We start from the raw sequence: 22,038 nt of genomic DNA, 5'->3' as shown, positions 1-22,038 counted from the left end.
TTCTCTCTTATTCATATTGATATTTAGGGGCCCTATCACACCCTTAACCATGATGGCTCCGGATTTTTCCTTGCCATTGTTGATGACTTCTCCCGAGGGACATGGGTTTATCTCATGAATTCAAAAATCCAAACACTTACCAAAATTCGAACATACATCTCCATGATTAAAACACAATTCAATCTATTAGTTCAAAGAATCCGAACAGATAATGCTTGTGATTTCTTTAATCACCATTGTTCATAATATTTTTCATCTCTAGGCATTATACATGAAAGTTCTTGTGTCTACACCCCCCAACAAAATGATATAGTTGAACGAAAATATAGACACCTCTTAGAAGTAGCCAGAGCCCTTAAACACCAAGCTAACATACTTGTTTCCTTTTGGGCCGAATGTGTGGTCATAGCCACTTACTTGATCAATCGGATGCCTACTAGAGTTCTGCTTGGTAAGACACCTTATGAGCTTCTCTTTGGGAAACTCCCAGACATTAGTCATCTTCAAGTGTTTAGTTGTTTATGCATTGCTACTAATCTTGGTACTCATGAGAAATTTGGTCCTCGAGCCACTCGTTGTGTTTTTATGGGATATGCATCAAAAAGGGTATCGTTTGTATCATCAGACAGAAAACAGATTCCTGATTTCCAGAGATGTGATTTTTCATGAGGATTCATTCCCTTTTATGGATACTCTGATCAATCCAACATTGCTTCCAGCGGCCATCTTTCCTGGATGATCACCAATCTCCTTCAGGGCCATTCATTTTGGTACCACCTATAGCAGATATGGGTACTTCTTCAACAGCCCCTGACTCCGCTACAGTTCCCACAGATCCTCCTACAGAGCCTTCCCCATCAGTAGATTCTTCCCCTCATTCTCCCGCCAGTCACACTGATCATTTAGAATCAGCCCTTCGTCGATCCACACGGTCCACCAGACCACCTGTTTGGACGGTTGATTATATTTGTCTTATTGTTCAGACAACTTCATGTATCCTTTATCTTACTACTAATTATGTCAGTTATGATCGCATTTCTTCTGCCCACAAGATCTGTATCAGTCAGATCTCTGTAGATCAAGAACCTTCTTGCTATTTAGAAGTTGTTCCTCATTCACAGTGGTGGCAGGCCATGGCTGATGAATTCAATGCTCTGGCCCAAAATCATACTTGGGACATTGTACCTAGACCCTCCCATCGGAAACCTATTGGCTGCAAATGGATGTATAAGATCAAACATCGTGCAGATGGGTCCATTGAACGCTACAAAGCTCGTCTGGTTGCCAAAGGCTTTACTCAAAGGGAAGGCTTTGACTACCAAGAAACCTTTTACCCTGTTGCTAAACATGTTATCGGTTGAGCCTTTCTGCCTGTTGCTGCTATCTGTGAGTCCCTTCACCAAATGGATGTTCACAATGCCTTTCTCTATGGCGACCTTCATGAAAAAATTTATATGGATCTTCCTCCGCGCCTTTTCCGCTTGGGGGAGAATATTGTATGTCGGCTACGAAAGTCCCTCTATGGTTTGAAGCAGACATCTCGCCAATGGAATGCAAAAATCACAGAAACACTTATAGACATAGGATTCGTTCAATCCAAAAATGACTATGCTCTATTCACATGGCATAAAGGTACCTCATTCATTGCTTTGATCATTTATGTAGATGATATCCTTATCACAGGTAAGGCTGTGCAAAACCGGGTACCTGAACCGGTTTTGCCTGAAATACTAGGTACCCGCAAACTGAACCGCTTTTTAGAGTACCCAGTTTTTTGGGTACCCGAATATTCGGGTAAAAAATCAGATACCTGTTTTATGACCCAAATTTGCATAACTTTGCATGAAATTTAAATTTAATTTTTTACATTTCAAATTTCAATTTGCAGATACAATTCCTTCCATATACTACATCAACTTTTAATTTAATAATTTAAATACTTAAGATTTAATATACACCAAACATCAAATGTTTCGCAAACAAATACAATTCATAATTTACAAAAAAAAAAAAAAAAAAAAAAAAAGAGTAATTAAAGTCTTTTACATTTGTTCCACCAAAAAGTGAATAGAAAATAAGAAATGAAAAATGTCTTTTACATTTAATCCACCAAACATAATACTGCAACAACAAACACTTGTAAAAAATGGCAAAATGCCCCAGAATTACACTAGCAAAGAGCAAACTTCTCCCATAAATCAATTTTCTTCTTGACATCTACATTCTACACAACTTATTATAATTAAAAGTAAAACAAAAATCCTCTCCAAAGTCCAGATTTAATCAACCGAACCCAATATATATAACTGACTCAGATCTTTACAATTTACATCATAACTAAGAACTTAAAACAACATAAGAAATTAAGAATAGTGATGAATAAAAGTATAAAACCAAACCTTGAATTAGAGACTGGAGAATGAAGAAGCCAAAAAGTGAAGAAGATGTCTGACTTGATCCCAAAAAAGTGAGAAGAAGGTCTCCAAAATGAAGAAGCCAAGCAAGAAGACTCTGACGTGATGGCAAAAGTGACTAAGTGAGAGGAAGATTTGAATTCTGAAGAGGAAATCAAGTAAGATGCAAAGTGCAATTGAAGATTTGGAGTATAGAATTTGAGAGAGATGTGCGGGGCATGCGAGTTATTGGGCTAAAATTTTAGGGCAAATAGATTTGGGGCTTTTGCCTCTTGCTCTTTGAAAGTTAAAGGAAAATAAGTTTAAAAACTAGGTTTTTTATTTTTTAATAAAACTGAGTACCGGTTACCCAGTTCTCTTAAAATAAATACGCGATACCCGAACCGAAAATTCGGGTATCACATAATAAATACCCGAAATCGACCTAAATTTTTGGGTACCCAAAAATTCAGGATCGGTTCGGTTCGGTTCGGTTAAATGTTTTTTTTGCACACCCCTAATCATAGGAAATGATGCACCTGCCATTCAAGCCTTAAAAGAACACCTTAACAGACACTTCCATATAAAAAGATCTAGGAGAACCTAAATATTTCTTGGGAATCGAGATTGTAAGGTCCCTCATCAGCATATCCTTTAGTCAGAGAAAATATGTGCTTGAGCTAGTATCAGATTCTAGATTACATGTAAACCAAGCATGATTCCGGTAGAACAAAACATCAAACTCACAAGTCAGCAATATGATAAAGAAATGTCATCCTCTTCTTCTACCTAGAGACGGAAACCTAGACATAACAGCCTTTTGTGATTCAGATTGAGGTACATGTCCAATAGCAAGGAAATCACTCATTGGTTACTGTATAAAGTTTGGGGGGTCCTTGATTTCTTGGAAGATGAAGAGGCAGTCAACAGTTTCATTATCTTCAGCAGAAGCTGAATACAGAGCGATGGCGAAAACTACATGTGAGATCGTTTGGATTCTCGAGTTACTAAATGATTTGAAGATACAAACAGGTAAACCCGTCATTCTACATTGTGACAACAAAGCTGCAAATGATATTGTGGCAAATCCTGTATTCCATGAGAGGACAAAGCATATTGAAATTGATTGTCACTTTGTTCGAGACAAAATTCAAGAAGGGGTGATCAAGACAAAGTATATTCGAACTTCAGAGCAACCAACAAGCATTTTCACAAAGTCATTATGTAGTCGACAACATTCATATTTGCTTCACAAGCTTGAAGTTTTTGATATCTATAAACCACCAGCTTAAGGGGGAGTGATGCAATATGGAAAGAAGATCATGCAAATATGGAATGAAGATTATTGACTGCTGAAATTATGCATCCTAAAATCAAGCAATTAACATGATATTCAGGAGTGACTCAAGGATATTCTTTATTGAAAATATTTTGTAATTACACAATTTGATTCCTTGTATTGACTTTACATTTTCTATATAAATTCACACTGTTATGTAAAACTAAATTATACAAGAAATATACTCTTTCTTTTCTCTTTTTTGGCATTCTTCAGCAACTCCGTTTGCTTCTTTTTGCCTATCATTGCTCATATTTTGACAAAGTGAAGTAAGGGGAAGGGGAAGGAAGAAGAAAGAGAAGAGGAGACGAAGAGAAAGAGGAAGGAAGAAGAATGAAAAAGAAAGAAAAAGAGGATGGAAGCATAAAGAAAAAGAGGAGACGAAGAGAAAGAGGAAGGAAGAAAAGAGGAGACGAAGAGAAAGAGGAAGGAAGAAAAAAGAGAAGAGGAAAGAAAAAAGTTGCATAGAGAATGAAAAGTGATAGAAAAAAGAAGAAAGTGATGGGGAGAGAGAAAAATAAATAATGAATAATAAATATAAGAATTGCGTTGTATCCTGGTCAAACTGACCAGTTCAACCGGTTGAATCGGGAACCAGTCTCTTGACTGGGTCAAAGAACGGTTTGGTTTTTAAAACAATAGTTTCATAGATTCCCGATTTTTACCCTTAAATTAACACTGTTGGTGATTTTTGGGTTTTGGCACAATATAAAGAGTGTTATTATCGAACTGTCCTTGAAAAAAAATTATAAAATTACTTTTTAACCCTTAGATTTTGGCCATTCTTGAAATCCTTTTCAAGCCGCGCGACTTTCTTTTCAGGTTGATTTGGCCGTTTTCTAGAGCTGGCGACCTTCACCAACACCACCCAAAGCACCCCTGTCCACCCACCACCAAAACCTCACCTTTTTCCCAGCAAATTAACCCACCATCACCCGACATCCTTCACCATCACCCACACACAAGCCCTACTCCCCCTCAACCAATATTATTCGAAGTGTACGAAATCGCACAAGTAATAATGGATAAGTATCTAGATATCGAACCCTAGGGAATCACTATTATCAATTATCAAAATTGACCATCTTATTACTATTTGATTAATGAAAACCTTGTGAAATTTTTTAAACTAAATTAAACAATGAAAAGCAAATTAAAAACTGGAAAATAAAGACAAACAAAACTCTAATTGTAATGCAAGATAACTAAACCTAGGGCATAAAATTCACACAAACTCTATTCCGCTCAATTGATAATTATTGCTAAACTTATTAAACTTCTTCTATAGGCCAAATTCCCTAAAATTATAATAATTTTCTCTCGAACAATTATCAAATTAACCTTCAATTACTACCCCATACTATCTCTAAATCAGATTTAAGTATTAGTAGGATCATTACGTTCTATGAAATTTACCGGAGCCTCATAGCTTGCGGTAACCTTTGTCTAGCATTTGCTCAACCTATGGTTTTATTACCCTAGACCAACTAGATATCATCTCTTGATCTCAATCTAGTTCATGAATCATTCAACTCTAGGGCACTTGAGAATTAAAAACATCACGCACAAATAATAAGACTTAGAATACTTGCTCAATAAAATTTACAACATACATCAATGCATATTCATAAAGATTGAGCTACACTCTAGCCCTAGTAAACTAAATTAGTTCGTAATCATCATGAATAAAACAATCATTATTATTGAAATAATAAACATGAGTTTAGAATAGAATAAAGATGAACCCCTTTATGATGAATCAAGCTCCAAACTTTGTTTGTCTTGATCTCCAAGTTGCGAATCCTCTCTCTAATTCTATCTATCTCCCTTAGGACAACTTAAAGACACCTCTTTGTATTGCTAGTGTACCAAGACTTTATTTAAAATAATCATATTTAGATTAGACTTCATAATCTTTTAAAAATAAACTTAATAAAGTCCTGCAGAAGTAGGAGTCGTCGTCATGCAGCAGCATGGGTTGACTTGGGCCACAACATGTGCACAATCTTCAATTTCATCTGTCGTTGTGCCGTGACATAGGTAGACTTGTGCTACGGCATGCGCACCCTTCGTCAATTCCATCTTTGTCATTAACTTTCCTGGTCGTGGCATGAGTAAACTTGTGCCGTGACACACAAAGATGCTATTTTTATTGTACGAAGTGTTATGAATTTGATGAAGTCTTCAACATACAAATTGTTTATCTTTTCATTAGCTTTCCAATGCTTCAAGAATCATCCTCAAACGAGGTCTACAGACTTTAATGAATTTTCAACGCCCTTTGTATTCAAAACTTCATAACTCCCCCGTTTCAACTCCGATTCCTGAACCATTCGTTTGCTCATGTTGCTCTTCACATACATGTCTTTTTAACGTCATTAACTTGAAAACATTCAAAACATACACATGATCACATAAAAGATAATAATGCAACAATTAAGCAAAATAAGTCTAATTCAAACAATTATTCCATAAATTATCTCCATAAATCACCAAATAAAAGTGTGTTTCCAAGCTCTTATCACAACCCCCAACTAGCTTTTTTGCTAGCCCCAACAAGCTAAGCGATAAAAAGTGTCTTTAACTCAAAAATTAAACGAAACAACCCTAAACCGAACTATCCTAAATCACTTTTGTAAATTGATACAGTTGCATTTAGCATATGCGATAAGCCTTTAAACCCCTAGGCAGCCCTAGTTGGTTGAGTTATAGGTTGTGAGGGTTTCCTGCAATGATACCCACAAAATCTACACTAACCCTATTCTAAACTCAAAAGAAAAGCAAAGATAATAATAAAAGAAAACTAAAACTTCTTGGATCACTATACAATTTTGTCTCAAAAATTGCCTGAACATAGACAAGCAGAAAAAAGTTAAACATTATGCGATTCTAAAAACAATGCAAACACCAACTCCATTTTCGTTTTACACTCTCTCATCTATCAAACCACAAACCGTTAATCCCAAGACCCGAATGTTTTTATACGCAACACTAATGGGCAAAAGAATTGATCCCTAAAGACTACAACTTTACTAGAAATCGTTAATTCAAACTCTATAAGCTCACTTTTCAATCCACTCTCCACTAGTGTAGAATCATAACACCATTTCGAATCAATAGGTCTTTCATAAGGTTGTAATGTCAGCCAAGGTATGGGGTCATGAAAGAAAAGAAAACAAATAAAAGAAAGTAAAGACTTACTCTTTTAGTTCAATTCCTTAACATTTCCCCAACTTTAATCAACTCTTCCCTCCACCATTAGCACACCCTGTTACATTTTCACACAGTCAACTAGACGTCTTCTATAATTACTTCTTCTAATAGAATATTTTTTATGATTTATATTATTATTTTTTTTTCATTTGGAAGAAAATAACACAGAATAATAATAATCCTTAATTTCCTATTCTCTCTACAACCCCCAACCTATTTACTTGTATAAATTTAGATTGTGACTTGCATTTCTGCTATATTCCTCCTTCTCACTTGTTTCCCTACCAAGACCACAATAATTCAAGTCTCTTAACACTCAAGGGTAGGTATGTGTTTATGGTTCATTGTTAAGGTAGGATAATATAAGTTTTTACCAAAGAAAAATAGGTTGTCAATGTGTGTATAACAGCTCAAAAGGGTTAACTAGAGACAAAATAAAATGGGTTGGCTTGATAAGCTTAATCGATCCAAAAATAACCTAAATTATATCCTAAGCAATGCAAATTCTAGGATTTTGCCTCAAGTGGTTCTCAAATGAGTGCTAGAGTTTTGTTGAGATCTAATATTCAAATGACCACAAGAAAATCACACATAAAATATCTCTAAGTGTTTAGATTAATCAACCAAACATTCCCAAACCATGAGAGTCATAAACTAGATGCAGTTGGCACTTTATAACATCCAACACAAACACAAAATAAAACAACATAGTAGGAATAGTAAAATAGTCAACCGTACAATGCTGAAACAAAACAAAAAGACCACTAAAAGCAAAGAAATAACAACAAAACAACAGTGGCCCAACCATCCACTCCTCCATGCTATCTTCAAAGTCTTTGTTAGGAACTTCATTGGCATTCGTAGAAGGTGTAAAGTGAAACTCATGCAAGGAAAAACCCGAAGCTTCTACCTGCTCATTCCCAAGATGTATTCGCAGCAACTCAAAGATGACATGAAACTGCTCTTGCAACTAGACTTGTTGTTGCCCTTGAAAGTCCATCAACTAATCAAGTTTTGCACTAATCATGTCAAACTTAGTTTGCTTGGGTGCTTTTGACATTGTAGCCCTACTCGAACTTGCACCTTCTGGTTTATGCCTGACGGAAAGGTTGTGCATAAATTGAGTAGTCAAGCCCGACCCTGGTTGAACCAACACCTCACCCAAACTATGAGCCATCCTTGCCTTTCGACATAATGCAGTAATGGGTTGTGGCAAGTGGTAATTAGTTTTGGGATTCCTTGTACAGTGCATAATTTGAGAAAAGATGATGTTGCCTACATTCATTTGCATCTTCTGAACAATATCATAAATCAGGATAGCCCTTGCTTTCTCTAAACTACTAAGATGGGTCGTGGGCATCAATCTCGATTGGACAAAGTATTGACATATGTGAGCAAACTCGTAAAGATATTTGCCATCAAACTTCTTTTATTCCCCATGAGTGATTAACCATTTTGCTTTGTTATATGCTAATGCCCTAATTACCTTATCATGGTTCACATGTTGCAAATACTCAACATAGGCATCATTCTCCACATGTGGTAATTCATAAAATCTATTAATCATCGTAGCATCTGTTGGTTCAGGGAAGAAAAGTTCAGAGTAAAAATGAGAGGTTGCAATGAAGGAGACGGCAAGAAATTGAGAGTTTTTCTCTCTACATTTTTCATTCATAAAATAGAGATAAATATACAAGTTGTATCACTGTTTTTACCTATTGCAGTATATTAAAATATTACAATGAACTTCAGCAAAAAGTATACACCAAACCAAGTCTAAATCTCAACTAAACAAATCATAACATCTTAACTTGATGGCCTAATATCTGCTCCACAACCACTACAGTCTTAACAAAATATTAACTGAAACTTTGGCTCCAAAAATCCAATTTGAATCTTCAATCGGAATTTGTCCCATTTCTAGCAGGTTATCACCTACATCATCAGCATCGAACTTAACTTCCCTTCTCCTAACCATAGTCCATCCATTGTAACTCTCCTATGCATTGGCATAAAACTCCATTACAATGGGTGCAATTGTCGTTTTGACTTTTGGGTTCCTTACAAAATTGGGACCATCCTAGTGCTCTAATTGATTATGTAATTCCATATACCTCTGTATCTCCAAAACACATCCCGCGCTCCTCAACAAAATTTCTCATTCTTTGGGATTGTTTCTCATATCTTTCTTTGGCTTCAATACTTACAAATCGATAAATGTTCAACCTGATTCCTGTGGTACTCTTGCCTTTTGTCTTTCAGTCACTCCTTGATCTTTTAGGACCCATTGTTTTTCCTGCACCCAAACTACAAGAACTTCACTTCACTTCACAATGTGGATGCACACAACACAACTCAACCAAACTACAAGAAATTGCAGTAATATATGCAAATATTCACAATGTGGACCCACTGTTTTGTTGTTATTTTTTTTTTTTTTTATCTGTATCTTGTGAGCATCTGTTATATGATAGTCAGTCACTTAATTGGTCCCAAAGAAAAGGAAATTCGTCACTTATTTTTTAACTCGGATTACTGGTATGACAATGGTGTCTCTAGTAGAAGACAAAGAAACTTCGTTCGTGTATTGGTTTACACGGGAAAAAATTGTTTACAATAATTAATTTATTAGAAAAAATAAAAGAAAAATTGTATCTTTTGTGGTAAAAAAAGGAAAATAATTTAAATAATGAATCCTAACCATTGAATAATATAATTGACGTGTTAGATTATAATTGTAAGAATTAATATGAAAAATCAATTTAATAAATGATATGGCAATGCATGAGTAGTTTCATATTACTTTGTATAAAGTCTTTTGTAAAACAAACTGATAGGTGATTAAGTCTAATATTCACCGGAAAATTCTAAGGGTAGGGGGTGTACTTGGTATTTTCTGCAGTTATGGGTGACACAGGTTATTTTAGAAGTTAAAGGGGGTGTAATTGTCTTAAGCCTATTGCCAAAATTATACCACTACCTAATTTGAATGATAGGCTGCCGTTTCAGTGGGACCAGAGATAAATACTTTAGGTCTGCCTGCAATTCTGAACTTACCAGGGTTTTACCTTCACGGCTTCAGCTGTCCAAGATTTCAAGTTTAATGGCGAGATTTTAAAGAAATTTTCTCAACTCTCAAGCATAGGTGAGTTTATTGAATCACTTTTGCAACTATGATGTTTAATTTTCTCTTCAGAAATTTACTTCATAGTCATGGAAGATACGCTAACTTAGCTTTATTAAACACTAATAAATTTCAAGATTTTTCGTGTCCAATTTTTGTCAAATACATCTCAACCAACTCAAATCAACAATCTTTTACCGTCTCATACCTTATTAATTCATGTGGGTTGTCTTCTGAATCTGCTTTAAAGGCATCCAAAGAAGTTGAATTTGATACTTCAGAAAAACCAGACCTAGTGGTAAACGTTTTCAAGAGCAGTGGCTTCTCACAAACCCAAATCTCAGACCTCATCAGAAAACGCCCAAATCTGCTTTTGTGCAATCCTGAGAAAACCCTTTTGCCAAAACTTGAGTTTTTTCACTCCAAAGGCATTTCAAGTCAATGACCTTGCGAAACTTTTATGTCGGTGCCCTAATATCTTACAAGGAGCTTAAAAAACCATATAATCCCTTCCTTTGATTACCTCAGTAACTTGCTTCAATCTAGTGAAAAGGCTATTACTTCTATTAAAAGCTCTCCAAGCATTCTTGAAACTTATATAGCCACTAAGATTGACATTTTGCGTTTATTGTGTGCCTGAGGCCAAGATTTCCACGTTTTGTGTGTCATTGGCCTCACTCATTCTTAGTGAAATCAGATCAGTTTAAAGAAATTGTGAAGGAAGTCAAGGAATGGGTATCAGTCCTTTGAAGATACGTTTGTTCTAGCCGTTGTCGCGAAAAGAATAATGAGCAAGTCGCTGTGGAAAGAGCTTGATGTTTATAAGACATGGGTGTGTCTGACAAAGAGGTTTTAGCAGCATTTTCAAAGTGCCCATGGTGTATGATTGCATCTGTGGATAAGATTACGCGGCAATGGACTTTTTTGTGAACAAGATGGGTTGGGATTCCTCCATTATCTCGGTACGCCCAGTACTTATTACAATGAGTTGGGAGAAGAGGCTTATACCTAGGGCTGCTGTATTCAGTTTCTGTTATCGAAAGGTTTGATCATAAGAAGATAATAGTTTGACTTATATGTTTGAGTGCCCTGAACACCTTCCTGCAGAAATCTGTGAATTCTTATGATGAAGCTCCCCAGTTATTGAAGCGTTACCAAGAGAAGTTGAATCTTTAAGAAAAGGCAAAATGATCATTGTGTAGAAACACGGATGCATTTTGTAGAATCCTTACATTGTAAAATCCAAATGTGCAATTTTCTATAGAAAAATGGGGTTTGCCTGAGGAAAGGTTTTTGAAGCATTTGGGAGATCCATGGTTTATGATGGCATCTGAGGATAAGATTATGGCAGTAATGGATTTTTGTCACTAAAATGGGTTCAGAGCCTTCATTTATTGTCAAACGCCTAGGACTTATTACATTGAGCCTGGAAAGAGAATTGTTCTAAGGGCACCTGTTTTCTAGTTTCTGTTGTCAAAAGATTTGGTAAAGGAAACCTTCACTTGCCTAAATTGTTTGAGACTCGAGAAGTTGTTCCGGGAGAAGTTTGTGGACTGTTATAAAGAGGAAGCTCCTGAGTGTTGAAGCTGTATAAGTATAAATAGAACTTCACAAGATGACTAAAATGGGGGTTGTAAGCATGGTTTAGAGTGATGCAAGTATAGATCCATACGTTATGATTTTGGTTTTCATTTTTTTTTCTTAAATGTTCTGTGGTTTGATTCCAGAACACACACCACAAACACTTTTTTTTTTTTTTTTTTTAATTAGTAAATGGTCATTTCTTTTTCTTTTTTTTTGGCAAATGAGTTAAACTACTGCTCATGATCATTTCTTACTGCTATCATAACTTATTTTGTTTTATTGTGTGTACGACTGCACAATGTGTTCTTGAATTCTGATGTTGACAAAGTCCTTTTAAGTGCCAGATCATTGTTCTATTTTACTGAATCTGAATATTGCTCCGTGTTTCCTTTAATCTTGTTTATTATTGCAAGACATTAAATTTCCATATGTTATTCCTTTTTGTCATTTTTTAAATGTATTTAGACCGCGAACAAAATCATCCGATGGTTCTCTGCCACCATGAGATTTGATTGTTCAGGTATGCTCCTAGCATTTTGCTGCAAGTCAGTGATGTTTACTGCTGAATACACCCAGAAATTCATTGGGATGTTCATAAGTTTGATTCACAATGCTTCAACAACATCATTAAGCTAAAAGTAACTGAACAGCAAATATATCAATTTGAATTTGCGCAGAATGAGGCGGCAGTATTTTCCTTATTCCATCCCATAAAGTTCCATCGACGGTAGACACACTTAGCAACAAACACAAGTTTGTTATGAAAGTTTAGCAGTAAGATCTAATACTATTATATTTGGTTAACAATGGCAGATTGGAATGGTGCTGGAGTGGTTCTCGGTTTAATTCAACTGATCATATATTCATACTCCAGATCTGAGACGTGTGCCTGAGGATATGAAACGCCTATCTAAGTAAGGGCATTTGACAGAAAAGTGAAAGGGAAAGTGAAACAGAGACCACTGGGGATATTGTTATGAAAGTTTCTGATCACATTCGAGCGAACATGTCCAGTTCAAATAAAGCTCCATATTATGAAGATGAATTGGCTCTGATTTATAAAATGGTTAAATATAAAGGGATGAGTGTTATGTATGTTTCTTGTCAGTTGTTGAATTTATGCCTCTACAAGAGCGGTAATTGTACGTACACTCAACCGTGACAACGGCCGAGTTCGAACTGGAGAGCCGTCTCATAGGAGAATAAGAAATTGGTGACAATCGATGACATTTGGGTGTTAGGAGAATAAGAAATTGGTGAGGATGGATGACAAGGCATATTGGGTTTTAGATGTAGTTGCCGTTGTTGTTGTGGGGTTGTAGATGTGGCGTTTTATGCAGTAGTGGTGGTGGTGGTTGATTTTGTGGAGGCCGAGACAATTCCAATGAGATCCATGGAGCAATTCTTAAATAGCAAGCTCTAGCTCCCGGTGGGACTTCATAAAAAGCAAACAAAGATAAGATTGAAGAGAATGAAACGCACGTAGTGGCCATTATAGTGGAGGATTTTGGGGCGTGCATGGCCGAGGTTAGGGCACAGAAAGAAAATTGGGGGTGGAGGATTTTGGGGCGTTGGGAATTTGGGATGGGGAAGAAAGATAAAAGGGTATAAAAGGCCGTTTGGGAACTTTTTAGGGTTTAAAAATTATTCTATACTTTTTCAGTTAAATAATAAAGCGAATTAATCTTTCAAAATTGAGGGGGAAAGTGATATCACGCTAAACCTCTGGGTGGTAGTGAAACATGATTTTTTTTAGATTTGATTAAACTACTTTGAACAGATTACCCATAAAATTTATCGATCCAACGGCTACGATCAACTCAAACCAAATCCTCAATCAACCATTGATCAAAACCAACTTATCCTCCAGATTAACTGGATCGAACCTCAACACGACACGTGGATCTCATCTAAAAACGTCCACTCAACCCATTATTTTGACCAAAACCCGCCACCTCATCACCCAAAACTCTCCCGACCACCTTTGCCGCCGCCACCAAACACTCAGTTCGTCATATAATCTTTCTCTTCCAACCGACCCAAACATGTCCTTAACTCTCTCTCTATCACCCTCCCTCCCCCATGCGCACCTTAGCCCCTCCCGCCATCCCATGTCTATCCTGCGCCGCCTCCCGACCTTCCCTCACCACCTAAAACCTCTACACCTTAAACCTCGCCGTCGTTACTTCGCCACAGTCGCTGCCGCAGCCGTACGGCAGGACACCACCGTCTGGACTCCAGTCCCGCTCTCCGAAGTCTCCCCTGCCGCCGAGTCGCTGTTCCACATATCGATAGACGTATCTGGTGCGCCGGATCTCGCGGAAGGTCACACGCACGCGGGACAGTACCTCCAGCTCCGTCTCGCCGACGTAGCCAAGCCGACCTTTCTCGCAATCGCCTCTCCACCGTCATTTGCGTCCGCGAGTGGCTCGTTTGAGTTCCTTGTGAAGAGTATAACTGGTTCGACGGCGGAGGTGCTGTGTGGATTGAAGAAGGGAGATGTTGTTGAGATTAGTCAGGTCATGGGAAGAGGTTTCGATATCGATCGAATCCAGCGGCCTGATGCGTATCCAACGGTTGTAATTTTCGCTACCGGATCGGGAATTAGGTCAGATTCGTAATTTCAGTTTGTTCGAAAATGAAAATTGTGGATTTTTCAGTAATATTACCGCTTAATTACTTAATTACATGATATCTATGCTAGAACTTTGCTTAAAAATATATATATATATTTTTTTTAATTTAGATTATTTGCTACTAAACGTTTGTAAATTACTAAAACCCTGTATAGGGTAAATGAAACTCGTTGATTCAACTAAATATAGTTAATTTATAGATATTCGGTTATTGTCAAACGCTAGGACTTATACATTGAGCCTGGAAAAGAGAATTGTTCTAAGGGGCACCTGTTTCTAGTTTCTGTTGTCAAAAGATTTGGTAAAGGAAACCTTCACTTGCCTAAATTGTTTGAGAATCGAGAGAAGTTGTTCCGGGAGAAGTTGTGGACGTTATAAAGAGGAAGCTCCTGAGGTGTTGAAGCTGTATAAGATATAAATAGAACTTCACAAGATGACTAAAATGGGGTTGAAGCATGGTTTAGAGTGATGCAAGAATAGAATCCATTCATTATGATTTTTGGTTTTCTTTTTTTTTTTTAAAATGTTCTGTAGTTTGATTCCAGAACACACACCACACCACTTTTTTTTTTTTTTTAATTAGTAAATGGTCATTTCTTTTTTTTTTTTTGGCAAATGAGTTAAACTACTGCTCATGAATTTCTTACGCTATCATAACTTATTTGTTTTATTGTGTGTACGACTGCACAATGTGTTCTTGAATTCTGATGTTGACAAAGTCCTTTAAGCGTTTTGACTTTTGGGTTCCTTACAAAATTGGGACCATCCTAGTGCTCTAATTGATTATGTAATTCCATATACCTGTGTATCTCCAAAACACATCCCGCGCTCCTCAACAAAATTTCTCATTCTTTGGGATTGTTTCTCGTATCTTTCTTTGGCTTCAATACTTACAAATCGATAAATGTTCAACCTGACTCCTGTGGTACTCTTGCCTTTTGTCTTTCAGTCACTCCTTGATCTTTTAGGACCCATTGTTTTTCCTACACCCAAACTACAAGAACTTCACTTCACAATGTGGATGCACACAGCACAACTCAACCAAACTACAAGAAATTGCAGTAATATATGCAAATATTCACAATGTGGACCCAGTATTTTGTTGTTATTATTATTTTTTTTTTATCTGTATCTTGTGAGCATCTGTTATATGATAGTCAGTCACTTAATTGGTCCCAAAGAAAAGGAAATTCGTCACTTATTTTTTAACTCGGATTACTGTATGACAATGGCGTCTCTAGTAGAAGACAAAGAAATTTCGTTCGTGTATTGGTTTACACGGGAAGCAATTGTTTACAATAATTAATTTATTAGAAAAAATAAAAGAAAAATTGTATCTTTTGTGGTAAAAAAAGGAAAATAATTTAAATAATGAATCCTAACCATTGAATAATATAATTGACGTGTTAGATTATAATTGTAAGAATTAATATAAAAAATCAATTTAATAAATGATATGGCAATGCATGAGTAGTTTCATATTACTTTGTATAAAGTCTTTTGTAAAACTCACTGATAGGTGATTGAAGTCTAATATTTACCGGAAAATTCTAAGGGTCGGGGGTGTACTTGGTATTTTCTGCAGTTATGGGTGACACAAGTTATTTTAGAAGTTAAAGGGGGTGTAATTTTCTTAAGTCTATTGCCAAAATTATACCACTACCTAATTTGAATGATAGGCTGCCGTTTCAGTGGGACCACAGATAAATACTTTAGGTCTGCCTGCAATTCTGAACTTACCAGGGTTTTACCTTCACGGCTTCAGCTGTCCAAGATTTCAAGTTTAATGGTGAGATTTTAAAGAAATTTTCTCAACTCTCAAGCATAGGTGAGTTTATTGAGTCACTTTTGCAACTATGATGTTTAATTTTCTCTTCAGAAATTTACTTCATAGTCATGGAAGATACGCTAACTTAGCTTTATTAAACACTAATAAATTTCAAGATTTTTCGTGTCCAATTTTTGTCAAATACATCTCAACCAACTCAAATCAACAATCTTTTACCGTCTCATACCTTATTAATTCATGTGGGTTGTCTTCTGAATCTGCTTTAAAGGCATCCAAAGAAGTTGAATTTGATACTTCAGAAAAACCAGACCTAGTGGTAAACGTTTTCAAGAGCAGTGGCTTCTCACAAACCCAAATCTCAGACCTCATCAGAAAACGCCCAAATCTGCTTTTGTGCAATCCTGAGAAAACCCTTTTGCCAAAACTTGAGTTTTTTCACTCCAAAGGCATTTCAAGTCATGACCTTGCAAAACTTTTATGTCGGTGCCCTAATATCTTACAAAGGAGCTTAAAAAACCATATAATCCCTTCCTTTGATTACCTCAGTAACTTGCTTCAATCTAGTGAAAAGGCTATTACTTCTATTAAAAGCTCTCCAAGCATTCTTGAAACTTATATAGCACCTAAGATTGACATTTTGCGATATTATGGTGTGCCTGAGGCCAAGATTTCCACGTTTTTGTGTCATTGGCCTCACTCATTCTTAGTGAAATCAGATCAGTTTAAAGAAATTGTGAAGGAAGTCAAGGAAATGGGTATCAGTCCTTTGAAGATACAGTTTGTTCTAGCCATTGTCGCGAAAAGAATAATGAGCAAGTCGCTGTGGGAAAGGAAGCTCGATGTTTATAAGACATGGGGTTGGTCTGACAAAGAGGTTTTAGCAGCATTTTCAAAGTGCCCATGGTGTATGATTGCATCTGTGGATAAGATTACGGCGGCAATGAACTTTTTTGTGAACAAGATGGGTTGGGATTCCTCCATTATCTCGGTACACCCAGTACTTATTACAATGAGTTTGGAGAAGAGGCTTATACCTAGGGCTGCTGTAATTCAGTTTCTGTTATCGAAAGGTTTGATCAATAAGAAGATAAATAGTTTGACTTATATGTTTGAGTGCCCTGAAAACACCTTCCTGCAGAAATCTGTGAATTCTTATGATGAAGCTCCCCAGTTATTGAAGCTGTACCAAGAGAAGTTGAATCTTTCAGAAAAGGCAAAATGATCATTGTGTAGAAACACGGATGCATTATTTGTAGAATCCTTACATTGTAAAATCCAAATTGCAATTTTCTATAAGAAATGGAGTTTGCCTGAGGAAAAGGTTTTTGAAGCATTTGGGAGGAATCCATGGTTTATGATGGCATCTGAGGATAAGATTATGGCAGTAATGGATTTTTGTCAGTAAAATGGGTTCAGAGCCTTCAGTTATTGTCAAACGCCTAGGACTTATTACATTGAGCCTGGAAAAGAGAATTGTTCTAAGGGGCACCTGTTTTCTAGTTTCTGTTGTCAAAAGATTTGGTAAAGGAAACCTTCACTTGCCTAAATTGTTTGAGAATCGAGAGAAGTTGTTCCGGGAGAAGTTTGTGGACTGTTATAAAGAGGAAGCTCCTGAGGTGTTGAAGCTGTATAAGATATAAATAGAACTTCACAAGATGACTAAAATGTGGGTTGTAAGCATGGTTTAGAGTGATGCAAGAATAGAATCCATTCATTATGATTTTTGGTTTTCTTTTTTTTTTTTAAAATGTTCTGTAGTTTGATTCCAGAACACACACCACAACCACTTTTTTTTTTTTTTTTTAATTAGTAAATGGTCATTTCTTTTTCTTTTTTTTTGGCAAATGAGTTAAACTACTGCTCATGATCATTTCTTACTGCTATCATAACTTATTTTGTTTTATTGTGTGTACGACTGCACAATGTGTTCTTGAATTCTGATGTTGACAAAGTCCTTTTAAGTGCCAGATCATTGTTCTATTTTTCTGAATCTGAATATTGCTCCGTGTTTCCTTTAATCTTGTTTATTATTGCAAGACATTAAATTTCCATATGTTATTCTTTTTTGTCATTTGTTGAATGTATTTAGATTGAGAACAAAATCATCCGATGGTTCTCTGCCACCATGAGATTTGATTGTTCAGGTATGCTCCTAGCATTTTGCTGCAAGTCAGTGATGTTTACTGCTGAATACACCCAGAAATTCATTGGGATGTTCATAAGTTTGATTCACAATGCTTCAACAACATCATTAAGCTAAAAGTAACTGAACAGCAAATATATCAATTTGAATTTGCGCAGAATGAGGCGGCAGTATTTTCCTTATTCCATCCCATAAAGTTCCATCGACGGTAGACACACTTAGCAACAAACACAAGTTTGTTATGAAAGTTTAGCAGTAAGATCTAATACTATTATATTTGGTTAACAATGGCAGATTGGAATGGTGCTGGAGTGGTTCTCGGTTTAATTCAACTGATCATATATTCAGACTCCAGATCTGAGACGTGTGCCTGAGGATATGAAACGCCTATCTAAGTAAGGGCATTTGACAGAAAAGTGAAAGGGAAAGTGAAACAGAGACCACTGGGGATATTGTTATGAAAGTTTCTGATCACATTCGAGCGAACATGTCCAGTTCAAATAAAGCTCCATATTATGAAGATGAATTGGCTCTGATTTATAAAATGGTTAAATATAAAGGGATGAGTGTTATGTATGTTTCTTGTCAGTTGTTGAATTTATGCCTCTACAAGAGCGGTAATTGTACGTACACTCAACCGTGACAACGGCCGAGTTCGAACTGGAGAGCCGTCTCATAGGAGAATAAGAAATTGGTGACTATCGATAACAATTGGGTGTTAGGAGAATAAGAAATTGGTGAGGATGGATGACAAGGCATATTGGGTTTTAGATGTAGTTGCCGTTGTTGTGGGGTTGTAGATGTGGCGTTTTATGCAGTAGCGGTGGTGGTGGTTGATTTTGTGGAGGCCGAGACAATTCCAATGAGATCCATGGAGCAATTCTTAGATAGCAAGCTCTAGCTCCCGGTGGGACTTCATAAAAAGCAAACAAAGATAAGAGTGAAGAGAATGAAACGCACGTAGTGGTGATTATAGTGGAGGATTTTGGGGCGTGCATAGCCAAGGTTACGGCACAGAAAGAAAATTGGGGCCGGAGGATTTTGGGATGGGGAAGAAAGATAAAAGGCGGTTTGGGAATTTTTTAGGGTTTAAAAAATTATTCTATACTTTTTCAGTTAAATAATAAAGCTAATTAATCTTTCAAAATTGAGGGGGAAAGTGATATCACGCTAAACCTCTGGGTGGTAGTGAAACATGATTTTTTTTAGATTTGATTAAACTACTTTGAACAGATTACCCATAAAATTTATCGATCCAACGGCTACGATCAACTCAAACCAAATCCTCAATCAATCATCGATCAAAACCAACTTATCCTCCAGATTAACTGGATCGAACCTCAACACGACACGTGGATCTCATCTAAAAAGGTCCACTCAACCCATTATTTTGACCAAAACCCGCCACCTCATCACCCAAAACTCTCCCGACCACCTTTGCCGCCGCCACCAAACACTCAGTTCGTCATATAATCTTTCTCTTCCAACCGACCCAAACATGTCCTTAACTCTCTCTCTATCACCCTCCCTCCCCCATGCGCACCTTAGCCCCTCCCGCCATCCCATGTCTATCCTGCGCCGCCTCCCCACCTTCCCCCACCACCTAAAACCTCTACACCTTAAACCTCGCCGTCGGTACTTCGCCACAGTCGCTGCCGCAGCCGTACGGCAGGACACCACCGTCTGGACTCCAGTCCCGCTCTCCGAAGTCTCCCCTGCCGCCGAGTCGCTGTTCCACATATCGATAGACGTCTCTGGTGCGCCGGATCTCGTGGAAGGTCACACGCACGCGGGACAGTACCTCCAGCTCCGTCTCGCCGACGTAGCCAAGCCGACCTTTCTCGCTATCGCCTCTCCGCCGTCATTTGCGTCCGCGAGTGGCTCGTTTGAGTTCCTTGTGAAGAGTATAACTGGTTCGACGGCGGAGGTGCTGTGTGGGTTGAAGAAGGGAGATGTTGTTGAGATTAGTCAAGTCATGGGAAGAGGTTTCGATATCGATCGAATCCAGCCGCCTGATGCGTATCCAACGGTTGTAATTTTCGCTACCGGATCGGGAATTAGGTCAGATTCGTAATTTCAGTTTGTTCGAAAATGAAAATTGTGGATTTTTCAGTAATATTACCGCTTAATTACTTAATTACATGATATCTATGCTAGAACTTTGCTTAAAAATATATATATATATTTTTTTTAATTTAGATTATTTGCTACTAAACGTTTGTAAATTACTAAAACCCTGTATAGGGTAAATGAAACTCGTTGATTCAACTAAATATAGTTAATTTATAGATAGTATGAAATCGTATGAAGTTTTTGGTTGTTTAAGTTGAATTTCGAAGTGCATTTGTGCTTCCTAAAGCGTTTGATAAATTTCCCGAGAAAAAAAATGAGCTTTTGACAGTAGAGTAGGACTGCCAATTGTACCATTGATATATGGCTATTTTGTGAATTTGCTCATGACTTGTTATTTTGTATGTGCAGTCCAATCCGGTCGCTTATAGAAGCAGGATTTAGTGCGAATGACAGACCTGATGTGAGACTCTATTATGGAGCTAGAAGCCTCAAGAGAATGGCTTATCAGGTTTGTTCACTACGCTGTTAGAATTATGTTTCTTGTGTGAGTTGAGTTGGGTTTATGACCTTTTGTTTGTTTGTTTTATAGGATAGGTTTAAAGAATGGGAAGCTTCTGGTGTTAAGATTGTGCCTGTTTTATCGCAACCTGATGGGAATTGGTCTGGTGAAACTGGCTATGTACAGGTAGATTCTGTGTGTGCTTGTGTACACTTTCATGTTGTTATACAAGCAGCTTTTAGAATTATGAGCTGCTAACACCTCGGTTTTTATAGGCTGCTTTTGCTAGAGCCAAGCAGATTTATAGCCCTGAGGGCACTGGTGCTATTCTATGTGGGCAAAAACAGATGGCTGAGGTATGCTTCCGTTTGTGTTGAAATCTCTCACTATTTTTTCATGTCAATTCTTGATTGAACTTGGTTTTTGAGCTGCTGTGAGGGAGTGAGACTTTTCCTATGGCAAATTTGTTGCAAACAGCATGACTTGTTTACTGAGAATACTAGGTTTTTAAATGGGGATTCTGGCACCTTTCGGAAATTTTAGAAGGATTATGTGATAATTTCATAAGCTCACAGATTAAACAACAATACAAAGTTCATGGATTAGGTTTTTATTTGGAGATGTTGGTTGCTTCGTAAGCCACTACTGACTGTCTAGTTGAGAATAATGGAACAGTTTTTGCTAAGAAATAATCATCTAGATAAATCATATATGCTAGCTGGGTCAGTTTTCCTCCAATGGTTCTGCCCATTACATGAAATTCTGATAAATAATTCGCTTGTTATCTTTATATAGTAAGTTTTGTGTTCAATTGGTTAATGTAAGTATTAGAATTGTTAAATTCTGGAAGAAGTAATATCCAAGTTGTTTGTCGTCTACTTTGCAGGAAGTAACTTCAATTCTTGTAGAGGAAGGAGTGTCGAGTGAGAAGATATTGAAGAACTTCTAACAGAAATTCATAGGGGATTACTATAAATTGTTGTATTATTGTTGAGCTACAGTTGGTAGTGATTCTTTCTTCCAAGTGCTGCTGAGGATCAAATTTCTCTCCCAGCTAATAAAATCCAATTTTGCAGTTTTTGAGCATCATTGTATATATATGTTGTAATCGTCAAACCAGAGCTGTCTCCAGCAACTAAATTATAAAATTATATTATATACAAGTATGTTAGAACATACCTTTTTATGTATTAAAAGCTTATTTCATGTAATGTTTTCACATCTTATAGATAATGTTTCAGAAAC

The 22,038-nt window shown here is 36.9% G+C and overlaps 1 protein-coding gene across 2 annotated transcripts; it reads left to right on the top strand.

The window, feature by feature from the left end:
• Positions 1–13,598: 13,598 nt before the first annotated feature.
• Positions 13,599–21,868, top strand: LOC116143944 (fruit protein pKIWI502). Of its 2 annotated transcripts, none has more exons than XM_031429389.1 (5): positions 13,599–14,261; positions 20,703–20,802; positions 20,884–20,979; positions 21,069–21,149; positions 21,680–21,868. In XM_031429389.1, the coding sequence occupies exons 1-5, from the start codon at positions 13,699–13,701 to the stop codon at positions 21,740–21,742; spliced, it is 903 nt and encodes a 300-aa protein (XP_031285249.1). In that variant the 5' UTR covers positions 13,599–13,698; the 3' UTR covers positions 21,743–21,868. The 2 variants fall into 2 exon arrangements, with proteins under 2 accessions (XP_031285249.1, XP_031285248.1); XM_031429388.1 differs by lacking the exon at positions 13,599–14,261 and adding an exon at positions 19,571–20,282.
• Positions 21,869–22,038: the final 170 nt, after the last annotated feature.

This window comes from Pistacia vera, unplaced genomic scaffold (assembly GCF_008641045.1).
Source record: "Pistacia vera cultivar Batoury unplaced genomic scaffold, PisVer_v2 Contig435, whole genome shotgun sequence".
Classification (NCBI taxonomy): Eukaryota; Viridiplantae; Streptophyta; class Magnoliopsida; order Sapindales; family Anacardiaceae; genus Pistacia; species Pistacia vera.
Note: the sequence above shows the minus strand (reverse complement) of the source record. Positions and strands in the feature narration are given on the sequence as shown.